The sequence below is a fragment of the Fringilla coelebs genome, assembly GCF_963513975.1.
Source record: "Fringilla coelebs genome assembly, chromosome: 7".
NCBI lineage: Eukaryota > Metazoa > Chordata > Aves > Passeriformes > Fringillidae > Fringilla > Fringilla coelebs.
Genome location: NC_140035.1, coordinates 20,559,710 through 20,576,528, shown reverse-complemented (window position 1 = coordinate 20,576,528; position 16,819 = coordinate 20,559,710). Strand labels below are relative to the sequence as shown.

The window sequence follows — 16,819 nt, the reverse complement described above, 5'->3', positions numbered from 1 at the left end:
CAGCAGCCACCTCGCCTAGAACTCCTTCCTGACATTCAGGGGAAAGCACTCCCTTTTTGAAGCCTGGAGAAAATGAGAGATGAATAGAGGTTTCTTAAAGTACACTGACCAGTGAACACCCTCAGAGGCCTGTGATTTCTGCAACACTTAGCTCACCAAACTCCTTCATAACTTCTGCTCAAAGGCAATGATACTTTCCTAAGGCCAGGAAATACAACCCCATTAGCACTGTTCTGCACATAGCAGAGAGCATTCCTATCCATTTATGTCCTCACATGTCTTTTCAGTTGTTTCAGTCATTGGCCTTTGCTGTGAATGAATCCACTAGATGAAGCCCAAGGTTTGACTTGTTTTTAACGCTGTGTTATATAATTGTTCTTCACTTGTCCATTAACTTCACAGCTTCTTTAGCAGGAATTAGTTCACCACCATGAGACTTGAGCTTTATCTGTTTGACTTTCCACTGCTTGTGGCATAGCAAGAAAACTTATTACTTTAGGAATTATGCCTTCCTTAAAATAAATTAAACATTCCATTTCCTTTCAAGTTGATTGGTCATTAATCTTCTGTTCATAAAAGCAATGCTATCTGTTGTTTCTCTGAAGATTTCCTCTACGCTAGTCTTAGTTTCTGTCTTCTTCTTTAGTTCATGATGCACATAATAAGCTGGCATTTCCATATTCTTACTAAAAACATGGAATCATCTGTACTTCAAAATGCCAAGTATTTTTTGCAGTTTGTATCACTTTCTATATTTGTTCCATATGGTACTCGCTGTGGTATCTGACCTCAAGTCTGATTTTCTTCTGAGCTGAAAATATTTTGTGTTTCAAATTTTTTTGTTCTGGGTTATGTCCACAGTATAGAGAATTTTCCCCACTCTGTCTCAATATCTGTCTATTGTGGGTAGTTTATTTTTTTTAACTTTTAAAGGGTCATTTTTGGATCTTACAGCAGTCTTTCTTTAATTACTCTTTTCTCTACATTCCAGGGACTTTTAAGGCTTTTAGATCTTGAGGAATGTATCTGGTGCAGGTAACTCTGCAGATACCTTGGTTTGCAAGCTGCAGTTTGTCTGCAGACTGAGCTCTGTGTGGGAGCCCAGGGAGACAAGAGGCCATGGACTGCCAGCCCTCTTCATAGCAAACAGCACAAGTGGCACCACCCAGCTGAATGCACACTGGGAGATACAGCAGGAGCACAGGACACAGGAAGAAGGGTGAGACTTGTGAATGCTTGGATGGTGAGGGGATAAAAGTCCGGGGGCTTCTTTATTGGGGATCCATCCTCGGAGGCACCAGCTTGAGCTGTTTCTGTGTTACTACGCTGTGAATAAATTGCTTTATGGAGCAAGACATAAAAGGCTCTGCTGTGGGAAACCTGGGGTGGAGGCAGAGAGAAAACCTGGTCTGGCTGTGTGAGTGGGGGATGTGCAGGAGTCCAGCAGGACCCGCCAGGTCCCTGGAGCTGCTCCCTGTAAAGGGGTTCCAGCCCCAGCAGTGACAGTCTCTGGGAGCATGACAGAGTCTCACAAATGGTCAAACTGGGAAGTTTCCTTAACACAAATGTAATTCAGATACCAACTCCGACTGCCTACTTTTTTTTGAAAAACATGGTTCAGGTTTTTATATGTTTGCAAGGAGTACTATCTTTCTGTAATGCAGCTTCATAATTAGCTGCATCTGTCCAAGCTAACTCAGAATGACTGAAAATAACAAGAGATTCTGAAGAAGGTATTGTCAAATATGGATCTACTTTCTGACTGGTTTCCTTTTCCTGAAAGCATCCACATCTTATTGCTACCAAGTAAAGTGCTATTTAGCTTGTTTCAGTTGTCTGCACAGTGTATGGCGAGACTTTAAACAGATGCATTCTCCTGTCCATTCCATTTATCCTTGATTCTCTGCACTGTTCTTGACTACTTCAGGGAGAAAGTGTCTGATGAGCTTTCTTTCACTCAATGACCAAACTCCAACCAGCAAGCAATGCACAGTGCACCTTTCTCCACAGTATAATTCCTCTTCCTAATGGTTCAAGCCAAGACTCCTTACAGAAATTAATTCTGCAAAATTCAGTAGTACCAATACCTTCATTTACACATGGACAGCGACCCAGACAGCGGCACCTGTGCCAAGTGAGGGGCTGTGCAGAAATACTTGAAGAGAATTATATCTGATACCAAATAGACAACCTACATCTGTAAAGTGCATGGGTGATTCTCACAGATTGAATAAATTCTTTGCATGGAAAGTGTAAATGAAAATGGTTACAGGCTCTCCAACTTTATTAAAGTCAGAAGTAAAACCAGAAGTAAAAACTGAGCCTCCCTTTAGGTGATGAATTATAATTTTTAAATATACTTACTGTGGTAGAAAGGTGAGATAAGGCCTTAATGTGGAGAAGTTCTTCATATATAAATTCTAAGTCATCTACAGTTCTCTGGCCAGGGCTATGGAGAGAATATAAAAGGGATAACCAAATGCAATTAATGCCCAAAATAAGCACTTCAGGGAAAGACAAAACAACACAAAATGCTGCTGAACTGCCTAGTGAAGTGTACATCCTCACTAAACAGGGACTGAATGATGTTTCTGGCTGTAGGACTGAAACACACAAAGGATGGAAGCTCTGTGAATGCTACCTGAATGACACTGAGCAGCAGCCATGGCAACCACCTTAGAGAAATCCTGATTAGGCAGCTTTTCTGATTAAATCAAGTGTTCTATATATGTATAAAATGGTCACATAAATCAGAAATGGTACCTAAAGATTTGTTCCTTTCCAAAGGACTCCTGAGTGTGGGGCATGCACTATTTTTCACAAGCAGTACTAATTAGTTGTAGCAAACACAGTTGTAGTGGTTTGTAAAGGAGTGTGTGAACTTCTGCTGAACAAATTGGAGATGCAGCAGTGCATCTTGGCGGATAGCTAACGACCGCTCTACAGTTAATGCTGAGTGCTGCTGTTTAGCCACAAAGGTAAATAAGAACCACTCAGTAGTTTCAGCTTCTCTCACAGAAAAATACATGAAGCTTGTGCTAGAGAAGAATTATTCCTTCATCAATGCATTGATGATGGAATAATCCTTCTCTAGCACAAGGAGTAGTAAGGAGGCTGGCATGTGGCTGAAATTATTGCATTTTTGTAACCTACCCAAAATTTTCTGACTGCTAAAGAAGGACATAAATACTGTGGGGACAGCAGTGTGTCAGAGATGCTTTGGAGGATCTAACAAACAGCACACAGGAGGAGTTGTGGGAGCTTGATAGTAACTCCCAATCTTTTTCCCACTCACAAGATTCTGTTCAGTTACAGTATCTAATACAATATTATTTTCTAAAAGAAAAATTTCTCCTGTCATTTAATTTCAGACAGCACATTGGAGTGACATACAGACACACAGGAAGGAAAATTCCTTTAAAGCATTATTTCAAGCTATTTTTATAGGAATAAGTCCTTCCAAACAATATGGTTTAGATTTGTGAAAAGCAGATTACAAGTAATTAATTCAATAGGCCAAGAACAAAAGAAAAGAGCAACAAAGACATAACAGAGAGGATAGAAATGGGATACAAGAGAGGGAATGGGATACAAGAAGTCCAGTCTGGGGGCAGGAGTTCCAAATGAGGAGGTTTACATCCTCCACCATTACAACAAGTACAGTTTTAAACCCTGCTTTCTGCAATGTGTGGTGTCAAAAGAATTAACAGCACAACTGAATCTTTGGACAGCCCTAAAAGAGAAACTACAATGACAGAAATTTTCCTTTCTGATAGAAGTTTTCCTCCTAAAATGTCAGTATTAAAGGAGAATAGTACCTAGAGGATCAGGAAAGCCATATAAAGAAATACTGTGCTCTACAGATTTTCTGCCTAGTCACCTCCTGATTCAACAGTCTGTCTACATCTTGTGTGAGACACAGTACCCAGATCTGTTACGGGAGTTATATTACATCTTTTTACAAAAGTAGCTGGATGGAGACTTCTTTTGGATGAAAGTACTGAAGAAGTCACAGAAAACATAAGGAGAACTGACATCTCTGCTAAGCAAGCTTTATTTTTCTTCTGTTCTTCGCTTACCAATGACATGCATTTATTATTACCCAGATTAAAGACAACTTTAGGCTAAAAACCATTTTGGATTAAATTACTCTTTTCTCATACAGAATCAAACTAATAAAGGAAAACCAGAAATTGGTTTGGTACTGCTATGCCCTCTAGTGACTCAAAATACTCCACTGTTTCTGAATCTGGCTTGAAATTACAAGGCTGACACTCCTAGTGATTTATGCAGGGCAGCTTAATTAAGTACAGCATAAAACTAAGCCAAGTAGGGATTTTTACAAACAAAAAGTAGGGATTTTGATAAATAATAGGGAAGTAGCAACTTTAATTTTATTACATGCTTGCAAAACGAGTACGTCTTGGAAAATATGTGTAACAAATTAAGACATTTCTACATTAAATCAAAAGATAAAAGGATGATGTCTTCCTACATGAGACCTCTATCATAAAGACAAAAGGACACACTCTTCCTTTAGCATGTCCATTTGCTTCACATGTTAGCACACTGGAAGGACTGACAATCTGTAGCAGATATCTGTACCTGGTCTTTACTTCTGTTCCTGCAGATGTCACGTGGAGAGATATTAGGCATCACTGTGTCTTTAAAACCTGTGTGGTGACCCACTGATGTTGATTTGTAGGATCCTGCTGTGTAAAGACCTAGTTTCTGCAGGGGACACATTCTAACAGCAATAGCTGGTTATAGAGCGGATAATAAATGGAATAGGTAGGGAACGAGGGTACACATTAATGGACAGAACTCAGGTGATATTAAGTGATCAATAAAAACTGTTCAGTGCTTGGAGAATTTACCAAGGTCAGAGACATCGAGCTTCTCTGTGACTAGGATGTTGACAATAACACAGTACTTTGCCATTGATAAGCCACATATGTCCAAGCAGTATCATTGATTATTTTTATTGTACAGCTAACCAGAAAATTCTCAGATAACAAGAACAAGGGAAAAGATCAGAGACCCCATAACATTGTGATTAAGTGTCAAATGCTCTCTACTAAGAAAAAAATGTGTTAAGTGAAGCTAACCAAGAACATATAACACAGATTTATTATTTCAGTCACACTGCTAACTTACTTTAGGCTAGAGCATTAAGAAAAGAATGTAATCCATAACATTATCTGAGCTAAACACTGTTGTCGGATGAATACAATTCTTCCTTTAAAGACTCCTGTTATTATTGTGTTTAGCTTTGTATTATAGCATCCTATTAAATTAGGGTTTACCATAAGGACATATTTTCATACTGAAGGGGGGGAAACACTTAAGGAGGAGCTGTATTAATTCTACAGTAATTTTTACAGGGACTTTAGCAAGGTCTGCACCTGTGCTCCAGCCATTATAAGGAGCAGAGAGCTGTGTTTGCTTCTTCACAAAAAGCTATTTTCACATTCAGTATATGTGTTTCCAAAGGGGAAAAAAAAAACCAATAGCAACAAGAGCCTGCCAAAAATTTCCCTGAGCTCTATTCTGTTTTTTAAACTATAGAACATTCTTTCACAGTTTGACAGTTAAAATGCTGCAGTTAATGTAATAAACAGAGAATTTTTTAAGTTGGCTGTCAAAACAAGTGACACTTTTTGTTAGAGATTTTCAGATTTTGAACAATAGAAAGTACCTTTCAAAGCAACAGCTTCATTATACAATCAAATTCTCAAAGTAATCTTCTCATCAAAGAATATTGTCTTATTTCTTTCAGGGTAATTATCTGAGTTCTGCAACCTCTCTGGAAACGGTTACTGTTATAAAATGCAGCTGTGTTGGTTTGAAAATTGTGGGTCCTGCTCAGGTCAGCTAGAGTCAGCATCTCTGAAGCCTTGACAATTCCTTTGAACTTTTGACAGCTGTAACAGTGTCTAGTCAAAACTAGCAGGACTCTGAGGATTCATGGAGATTTTAACAGCTTTGCTACAGCTCAGTCCGGGGAGGATTTTCAACTAACAAAATCATTACGTATGTAAACTGAATACTAGAACAGTAGTTAATACGGTCCCTGGCAGTACAAGGTTACTTCAGTGAGCAAAGGGCTGCAAAAATAAGCACTTTCAGGGATAGGGAAAGATGTCAGATGAATATTAGTCTTGAGAAAACCTCTTTCTCCTCACTATATTCCATGAAAAATCTCCTATTAGTATTCTTTTGGGTGATGCTGTGCAAGTGACAATACAGAGAGAAGAGCAGTACTTTCCATGGCACCCTTACAGCCTTTCAGCCCTCTGTAAGCAGTCCAGATGATAATCAATATTTATCTTGCTAGTGTAAACTTATACTCACTGTTCTGGAAGTCATGACAGAAAGCAAATGTAGTGGGCAGCCAAAACCCACGATAACCGAAAGGGAAATTCTCCAAGAGATGACCTGCTCAGCTGGCCTGAGGCAATGGACAGAGTGCAGAAAAGCAGGGTCCCAGCACACATAGCATTGCTCAGTCTCCAATGACAGGTGTCTGCTCAGAGGTGTGAAAGCTCACTATTGCTCCTCAGTGGAAAGGGCACAGGACATGTCTGCGAGGGTACAAGATCTCAATTCCATGCCACCCTAAGGGTGTATGGAAACACTCTGCTCTCAGTCTGGCTTGTCCATGTATTTTGTGTGACAGGGAGCAAGTGCTCCTTTGGTTGTGCTGACTAGATCTCTAATAAGGAGAAGAAATGAAATGTATACTTCAAACCTATGGCTACGTGATAGTGTTTCCAGTTTTTATAAGCACAAGTGTTTGATGCTACTTTTTGAAATTCAACGCTTTTAGCAAGTTTTTGGAAAAGTGCTGTTGAAATGTGATCTAAACAGGAATGGAGCCTGGAAAGGATACAGACGGAAACAGAACAAGCACTTGGGTTAGGTGATTCAAAAATCTTTTCCCATGAAAAGTGTTCCCACACTGTAAGCAGGGCCCACTCCTCTCCCATAGCAAAGACAAACTTTGCCAATGGCCTCAAGGTAGCAGGATCCAGCCCTGTGTACTTGTAAATCTTCAGTGAAGGTGAGCTTAAGTTATTCCTCATTCTCAGTGTGTTTAATTAGCAGTAAAATATGTCTGCCATGGCCACAAAACCCTACCTGCTTAATGCTTGCCTTCAAGAGAGGGTCAAACAGAGTTTATGCTGGCTTTGAAGTCACTATAAAGCTGTCTGAAAAAAAGGCTGATAATCAATGTAGGTTTCTCTTGTTTCCATGTCACAAGGAAGACCCATAATATTAACTCCTTATTCTGCTTACGGTTTCCTGAGAATCATCCTCATATGAGCATCTGGCCCAATCTGAGAGAGAAGCAGCATAGTATCCTGTAGCTCCTCATCACACTCCTTTTTCTCCTCCTCAGTTGGCAAAGGGGCATCTTCACGCTCATCATCCAAAAATCGATAAAATAAGTATTTGTCTTGAAAGTGGTGCTCCTGGTCCACTGAAAACAATATAGCACATCAAATACTGAATGCTCCTCAATGAAGCAAACCTTGTAGAAATCTCTGTAGTATCATGTTTGTTACAGATAGATTATTTAAGAAGGGAAAGAAAGCTACAGAAAAACTCTCAGAGCATGAAACTATTTCTCATGCATGTAGCTTGAAGGGTGTATTTTTAAATTGTGTACTACAAGTACTACCCAAAAGGTTTCCATATAAGTGTGTTGTGGATGTGTATAAATACATGCATACACATGTATATGTTTTTTTATTAGTTCTGTTTTCTTATTGTTTGAAACTATTTCATTTAATCAAATTACACTGGGGAAAATGGTTATACCATGAATTTTTAAGAGGTATTCTCTAGCACAAACACTTTGCTCTATATGTTTAGACAGGCTGAAAAAAGGTAGCAAAAGCAACTAAACTCCTTGTGATGTAGCAGAAATGTGTATCATCAATGTATAATCCCAGGGGCAAGTTCATTGATCTGTGTCCTGGTGTAATAACTTAACGGATGAACTGCTAAGAGAAGACCTCTAAAGTAACATTATGATATTGCAAACCCCGGGTCTTCCAAGTAAGTCAGACTGATGTGTTGAGTTGAACACTGTGATGCAGCTTGCACTAGCTTGCCCTGGAGAGTTCAAGGGATTATATGGCAGGAATTCAAGTTAGAGCCCTTAGGGTAAGGCAGCAGTGGAAACAATCTGCCTTTCCTGTATGGAAATTTGTCCCTGGGATATGGGAAGCATAATGGATGATAAATGCAAGTTTACTGTAATAGAGCTGCTCTTCTACATTTACTAAAAATGTATATGCAAAGCTTCAAATATAAATATTGCTTTAGGAGCCTACCCCTTTTGAGGGCTGTAATATCCTGTTACCAACTAAATCCTGCCAAATGGAAACTGAAAGTCAATGTAAAACACAATCAGAAAGCTAATATAAAACCCTAGATTTCTGCACTGGAATATCTGGTGTGCTGAATTTGGGAACCCCTCCAAAACCAATGGAAATCATTCCAAAATGATGAATCTGAGCAAACACAAATACTCACATTCACTTCTAAATACTGCAAATCTTTGATGAAGGTTAGTTTTATGTATGGTAATACATCCCTTGGTTTTGGCCTGAGTGCTACCCAGTTCTAACAATATAAGCACAAGCCAGTGTATATTCTCAGTATAATTAGAGCTATCATTATAAATTGTTCATTTATGATGCAATATGGTCGTAAGTTAAAAAAGTATACGGGCAGCAAGATTCAAAGAATACTGCCTGTGTGCTGCACCAGCACTTATGAATGAACAGGCTGCTCTGTGGCATTTCTTTTAGGCTCATGATCCCTTTCTTTGTCATGAAAAAGAATACAGAGATGTTCATGTCACACACTGCCCATATTTTAGTCAAGATACTGATTTTCTTTATCTTACCGTGGTTAAGAACACCTTCTTCTAGCAGTACTTGCCACATGCCAACAGCCTGGGTTCGTAAATGGACACAAGGACTTTGTTGCATCATCCAGTCAACTAGCTCTGTCCCCACACAGCATTGCCTGAAGGACAGATAATCAGACAGGAATGAAAAGGAAGCCTGCCAAGAGAGAGACTGCACACAGCGACTGCCAACAACAGTGATATCCTAAACTCTGTATTAGACTTAGTTCAATCTCCCTGTAGAAAACCCCATGTCAACATCTACATACATATGCTTGAATACCAGTGAAAGTGCCCAGTTTTAAGAAGGTCACCTTTGCAAAACAAGCGTTTTGGGAAATGTAGAGATCTAATCGAGCCTGTGACAGCTGGTACAAAACCTATAGCACCAGTGCAACAACCTCCAACCCAGTTTCAAAAAAACCCTCTGTATACCATGGGATACCAAAAGCCTCATGCTGTTCAGAATCTTGCATGAAAACAGAAATTTAATACTGTAAAAGTTATGCAGCCCCCACAGGAAGAGTAAGTGCCAAGAGGGTGTTCCTGCATTTGTAGCCAAACTTCTGTCACACTGTATCTGGAGACACTGTTTTTGGTACAGTGTTCCTGAGGCTCTCTCATGTGAGGTCTCCTGACTGACCCAGAGGCAGACAGGAGCAGGTCTCAAGTTCTGGAGAGCAACCAAAAAGGATTAAAAAAGCTAAAAGCCACATGGTCACTTAGTGAAATTCCTTATCCTTACAATCCCTAGCTCAGCAGAACAGTAAGAGTTTTTCCAGTTCTGTGTAAGAGAAAATGGGGCAGTTGTTTGGACCAGGAATGCTCTTCATTTATCATATATGTTCTTTTGTTATTCTAGACCAATCAGCAATGTCATATTGTGATATATGCTTGAATCAACTCACAAGCACCACATGCCTTTGTATATTAAATACATTTTGGGCTGAAATATGAAAAATCAATGCATTTATTTCAAATAAAGATCAGCAACATATTCACTTACTATTTAGAAAAAGACACACTCAGAGATTTAAAAATAATTTTTACTTAAAAACACTCTGAATAATGAACGAGGTATTTGATTTAAACATTAGACACTAAAACAAACTGATTCTTTCTTGAGCCTATAGTAGGTAGATCCTGACACCTTGCAGGCAGATTTCTTTCTACAAATGCCATTGTTATCCCACTTCAGCAAGACTGTGCTGCCACCAGCAGGAAGACAAGAGAGCCTGGCAATACACTGAAAAAAAATTAAACAGAGCAGCAAATCTGCATCAGGAATGTTTCTCACCAGGTGAATTTACAGAATGCCACAGTGATCAAGACTGCTGTAGCAATCAGTACAGGAACATAATATATTAATAAACTTTTCTATTATCTCTTACTGATATACAAAGAGAACAGAATCTTCATTTTAACTTGGTACTACACATAATATTCCAGCTAGCTATGCTATTAACTATGCTTTGGAAGAGTGTTGGTATGTGAATGTTCACAATCACAGACTCAATTTCCAGTCAAATTACTTCAGAAAGGATTTACCAGGCCCATTAAAGACTGCATAACATCCAACTCAAATAGCATCACAGAATAATTTCAGACCTTTTGAGACCTGCAAGTATGGTAAGGCATACATGACAAATCAGAGAACGGCAGGCATATAAATTCTGAGACCTCTATACAATCAGTTCACACACCTGTAAGTCTTCAGATGGTATTTACGGTCTCTTATCATGTGAGGAGCTCGGGACAGAATTGTATTTCGCAAAATCTTTCCGGCTCTAAGGATCTTTTCTGAAGGAACCTTGGTGATCATGGAGAAAAAGAAAGACCAAGAAACACAGATTTTAAAATTTCTGGAATCTCTGTACTGCTTTCTGCAAAACAAAACACAAATGCTCTTTTTCCCGAATTAAATGTCCTCTTGCACAGAGGCTTTGCAGGGCAATGTAGTACACAGCTGGGATTTTAAGTTTCACATACTTCTCACATCTAACAGAAAGCATCTTCAGCTGATTCATATTACATTGTTGGAAATAGTTATTTCCATTTGTCTAATGGCCTGGCTCTACAGCACACCTATGTTCTATTACCTGTGTAATGGTTTTAGTAGGATGATGTGGGATGTGAGGATCAATAAGAGGTGTCTGAAAAATAAAATGAAATTAAATAATTTTTTTAAGGTTGACCAGAAAAATAAAGACTAAAGTAAAAAAAAATTAACAAAAAAGCTGTCATAACAAAGAATAATGTGGAAGTCCAAGCTCTGCTCAGGACATAGGAATATATAAAAAGCTTCTGAACACATCCTAAAGGCAAACTTGGTTGTTGAGGCTAAGCAAATTAAAAAAGTGACATGACATGTGAAGATGAATAACAAATCTGTGCTAAACTCTGTAAAGTACTAATGAAATGGGCAATGACCGAACGTCACTCCAGATCTGAGCACACACAAGCATAGTTCCCTTTTCGCCCCACACAACGGTGTTCCCCCACACGCATCTGTTCTGCCACTCAGCCCCCTACCACAGAAATTCTCTCCTCCTTCAGCACCTTTTTCTATTCAGCTCTTTTCTCCCTTACAACATAGCACAAGAAACAGGAATGGAGATAGAGCTCTTATTCCTCTGTGTTTTCTAAATTATCACCAGGCTGAGCTGGCAACCCTTTTATAGCCGCTCTCTGAAATGCAGAGGCACGCAGGCCACTCGCAGGGACCCAGGCAAGGACTGGGGCTGGTGAAGAAAAAAGGAAAGAACAAAGCAAGTGGCTTGGTTCTACAAAGGGAAGAGTGAAAGGAAAGACCATCGGGGCTCTACAGGGGAGAAGGAGAGAAGGGGATGAGAGAAATGGGAAAATAGGCACATAACAAACAGGTGAAAGAGGGAGACAGGGAGCACATGGCACAACACAGAGGGAAAAGGAAAGTGGAAGGTTAAAGAACAGTAGAAATGGAGACAAAGGAGAGCAAGAGCGAACTTCAGCAGCCACGTGAGAACGATGGGAAGACCTTTGGCTTGTTGGGTAGTTAACAGCATGGACCCAATTCACTTTGAGTGTGCAATGTCAGGACACGACACAAGGGCCGACTTTGGCCGGCGCTCAGGGCTGGCTGACGGCAGATCAGGCTGAGAGAGCTCTCCCACAAGGGCAAGACGCTGCACCTTGGCCCATGGCAGCCGCGGTCCCCGCCAGCCCTACGGCAAAGCCAGGGCAGCGGGGCAGCAGTCCGGTGAAACACGCGCCAGGCGCTCCGGGCTGAGGAACCGGTCTCCTTAACCTGGGCATCTGCCCCATAGCTCCCACGGTTCCAACGCCCTGACAAAGCCTTGTAGTTATCAAATAGGGCTAAGAGCTAAAAATGCACCAGGAAACCATGGTGGGAAGGGGAAAATGAGGGAAGCATATGACAGGAATCAATAATCTTAACATAGAGGCCGCCTGTATATGGAAACCAATACAAAGTTCTTGTTTTTATTCATACCTTACAAGAAGTTTCTTGTAGGCATATCAATACAATTAAAATGGAATTACTGATTTTTCTCATTTAATAAGTCAACAATTTTTCATAAACTCATTTAAGTTCCAAACATTTCTGTCCAGCCAGAAGAGTAGAAGCACATCCCTCAATATTTCTTGGTTTCTGGAACTGTGTGGAATCTGCTCTAGATAGTCTTTATTTGCAGTTATCATAGGTAAAGAATAGCAAAAATCTTTTCAAAGATGCCCCTAATGAAAACAAAACCATAGAATAACAGTCTCAAACAGGTACAATATCTTTAATCTACTTTCCAGATTTTAATTCTAGTTAGGAATATACTTAGAGGAGAGATAAAATATGCAAGATAAAAAATATAGGAGATTTTTAGAGCAACAGACTAGTAGAAACAAATGCACATTTTTGTTCTTTGGAGTTTCAATTAAGTTTTAACAAAAATGCATAAACTAATAGCTGAAAATTGAACATGGATGAAGATTTTTTAATAAATCTCCCAGCCGAATCAAAACAGAATATAAGACAGCATTTGGAAGAAATCTGATTCAATTCAAAAAGGTGAAAGCTAAAGCACAAGAATCTCCACACAGCACAAAAATCTCCAGAAAAGCAGCAGGAAGGCTTGTTCACCTACATCCTGACCAATATAGAAGGATTAGCTGCAAAGACAGAACGCAACTTGGGTGAAGGTGATCATAAAATGCTCCAGTGTCAGAACTTCACAGAAGGAAGAAAGAGCATCAAAGCAGACCAATGGACTAGGAAGAAAAGTTTCCATAAAAACAGAATGCTGATAGCTATATTCCTGGAGTGGGTCATGGGGGAACAAGTGTGAGGTAAAAGGAGCTGACAAGTGTGAGGTTAATGGCAGCTGGCAGTTACTAAAAGAAACCATATTAATCACACATACAATATATACAAGAACTTAACTAGAAGGTGAAGTAAAGACTTAGCTAAAGAAAGAACTTTTTACTGACACACAAGAAGGAAATACACAGAACAGAGAAAATAGGGAGTCTAGAGAAAGCAAGTATAAACTGACTAACAAAAGACAGAATTAGAAAAGCAAAGGTATAAAATGAAACAGACCTGCCAAGAAATGTCAAGAGGTACAAAAATATTCCACAAATACACTAGTAGTAAAAAAAGAAAACAAACAGTGTTGAGCTACTGTTTATCAGAGGAAAATCTATTCACAGATGGTTCAGACAGGCCAGAAACTTTTGATTTATTTTTAATCAACGTTCATTAGAAAGATCAGTGGCAGAGAGATGGTTAATATCCTAAGTAGTAGAGTGACAGGAGTAAAATCTCAACCTTGAAAAAAACCACAAAAACATAAATTAGCTGTTTTCAGATTGGCTTTGTAGAATTTCATGCAGGAAACTTGAAGAGCACAAAGAAACTTAAAGAGGGCTGCATCCATCTCTGAACCATCAACAGCCACTCTTAGGGTCTAAGGAAGGCAGCTGAAGACAGAAATATGGAAAAGGAGAAGCTGAAGAAATACAGATGTCAGCTTAAAGTCTTCCTAGAAAAAGTCAAATTGTAAGGACCTGGAAAAGAACAGGAAGATGAGTCAGATGTGATGTATATTAACCAAGAACAGATTATGCCACACTGATCTAATTTCTTTTCATGATTGAGTAGCAACGCTGATAGATTAGACAAGAAACAGCAGATTTTCAACCCTTTAGTAAGGCTTTAGCACTTTCTCATCAGATATTCTCTTCGACAACAGTCAGATTAAATTCTTAAAAATAGGTGCAAAGTCAGTTGGAAAAGTGCATTTTGAATCAAGGAAAGTGAAACTGGCTGTCATACCAGAGGTCTGTTCAAAGCAGCATTCAAGAATAGATCACATCTGATAATATTAAATATTAACATGTGATGAAGCAGAATACACCTTTATTGATTCTGCAAGAAACTTCAGGATGGGAGGCACTGCACATACAGTTGCAGAATAAGTTTACAATATGAAAGAGTTGTAACATTGGTCTAAAAATGATGCTTTTATGCAACACAGAGTGATGACTACGTTTCTGAAGCGGGTGGAATCAGCTAAATAAAGACAGGGTAGGGAACAAGCATCCTAGTGCAGTACCACAGAAAAGGGGGAAATATTTATAATGTTTTAAATATTTAAATATTAAACACAACTGAATAAACAATGCCATACTTGTGTGAAAGTAGCAAATACTGTGCTGGAATGTAGTAATATATTAGATACATAATGGTGTTCTGCTTTAGTCAGCCTAGGTAAGACCTATTATAAAGCACTGTGTCTCATTTGCCCATTTTAGTCCAAAAGCATCTAAACCAGGTGGATAGAATTTAGAGGAAAGCAACAAGAATAATCAGAAAGCACAACATAAATAATTAAAGCAGTTAAGCTAAGGAAAAGGCAAATCTTAGCAGAGGAGTGATTAAAAAAGTCTTCAGATTTAAAAGGCCTTTGAAAAGGAGAAAGAAGTAGCCTAGTTCATCATGCAGAGATCAGGAAATAATTTAAATTGCTCTAAGAAAGATTCAGTTCAGGCATCGCTGAAGCTTTCCTCTCAGTGTGGACAGTGAATACTGGCAGATTGCCCGAGAGGTCTGGCTCCTCCATCTTTGGGAGGATACACAAGGAATCTGTCAGGAGTGGCACTGCTGTAGTGTGCATGTGGCTTGGGGATGGACTTGATGCTTTCTGAGGTAGTTTTTAGCCTCACCACATGGTACTGTGCAATTTGCAAGGACAGAGGCGATCAGTAACAGAGCTCCCAGGGCAGTGAGCCCAGACAGTCATTCCTCCCAAGGGACAATGCCATCATATTCCAAAAGGCATGCCCAGCAAAGAGTCCCCAAAGTTACAGCCTTTCAAAGCTGCTGCAGTGAGCTCTGGCTGCACTAGTGATTAGCTGAAATGCAATAAACGGAAACACAGGGTCTGGACTGAGTTTGCTAGAGAAAGGCAAGATGTATTTCAAAGGCAGAGAAATGTAACACCAGTTAGTTAATAGGAGATACAGGGTTCCAGCAACAACTTCCCATCAGAAAAAAAAAAGCATTCTGTAAGGGACAGTCACAGCTTGGCTAAAAACCAAGAATTGTTTTGTGAATCTTTACAATCCTGGATCTTTCATTAAGGATTGCTTAGAAAGCACTTTAAAAAAATAAAGTAGCTCTCCCAGTAAAACAGCAGAGAGTGAGGAGAGTGTTTAATTGACACATCCTGGTATCTTTGAAGAATTAAGGAGACTAAAGTACATACATAAAGAAGACAGGTCCTTGATGATCCCATTTTTCAGAACTTCTGAATAAGGGAAAAATTATGAGAGCTCAGATAACAAGGCAATTAAAATAGTTTACAAGCTATTATTCACCTCCTGGCCACAGGAGTGACCAGTGTAACTGTTCTTAGCTTTCCTTCAGTGTGAGATAAAACAACACAGCAATACCACACACAGTTTGCTATGACCTGCTGATCTTCTCTGTAGGGCAAGAGGTCATATGGGTCTGGAGGGTGGAGAAGGGAAAGCTGCTGGTGTTGGTAGGGAAAAGCAGAAAATTATTATGAGAAACTGTGGTAAAAAGGCTTTTAGCATTAACACTGACAAACTCCCTATCTGTACATTTACGGATTCACATTTGAGCCATTCAAACAAACCCTTCACAAAGCCAATCACAAAACTCCCTATTTAAATTGGGGTGAAGCAGAGAAAGCAATAATTTTAGCCTCCACTCCTTTCAAGATTCAAATATTTATGCATGAGAGCAATATCACAGATTTAAATAGGACTATTCATGTGTATAATTTTATGCACACATTTAATCTGTGGAGAAATAGGCCTTAGATTTCAAACTATAGGGCAAGGCCTGTCTTTATTTTAGTGTTCCTTACATCACTGAGCAATATGCAAACAAATAAATAATAAAATGAACAACAATAATAGTGACCTACCATGAGATCTGTATTTGTCAACTTATTTGAATCTGCTTAATAAAACCCAAGAACATCTCTTACAAAAATAGATTTTTCTATTCCCCTTGTTAAATAGCTGTAAAGGGATGTTTCTGAGCCTTTACATATGAATGAATGCTTTAGATCTACAGCAATTTGTATCTGTAAAATCAAGTGATGAAGGGAACTTAATTTACTATTCTCAAATGCAAACATAGGATATGTGTATTGCAAAGAACTCAGGTGAAATAAAGTAAAAGCCAATGAATCACTTTTTTTCACATGACCTCAGTGTAGCTCATCTCTGAAGAGAGAACAAGTTTCAGTATTGATTGGAGTTAACCACAGCATGTTACCAGGGTGATCCGATAAACCTGTACTACTGTTGATCCCTTTATTTTCAGCTGGGGAACCGGAAAGAATTGCAAGTGACATCTGTTTTCCTGCT

At 39.2% G+C, this 16,819-nt stretch overlaps 1 protein-coding gene across 7 annotated transcripts in view; it reads right to left on the bottom strand.

Moving 5' to 3' along the window:
- RAPGEF4 (Rap guanine nucleotide exchange factor 4) overlaps window positions 1-16,819 on the bottom strand; it is a gene marked incomplete at its 5' end in the record, with an annotated part of 141,706 nt that overhangs the window by 43,445 nt on the left and 81,442 nt on the right. For 3 of the 7 annotated variants that reach the window (XM_084209688.1, XM_084209687.1, XM_084209691.1), the window contains 5 exons: window positions 2,365-2,449; window positions 7,300-7,483; window positions 8,921-9,042; window positions 10,627-10,733; window positions 11,023-11,076. In XM_084209688.1, the coding sequence (XP_084065814.1) occupies window positions 2,365-2,449; window positions 7,300-7,483; window positions 8,921-9,042; window positions 10,627-10,733; window positions 11,023-11,076 (552 nt within the window). Of the gene's footprint in view, window positions 1-2,364; window positions 2,450-7,299; window positions 7,484-8,920; window positions 9,043-10,626; window positions 10,786-11,022; window positions 11,077-16,819 lie in introns of all 7 variants that reach the window. The other 4 variants (XM_084209690.1, XM_084209693.1, XM_084209692.1 and 1 more) reach the window with 2 other exon arrangements.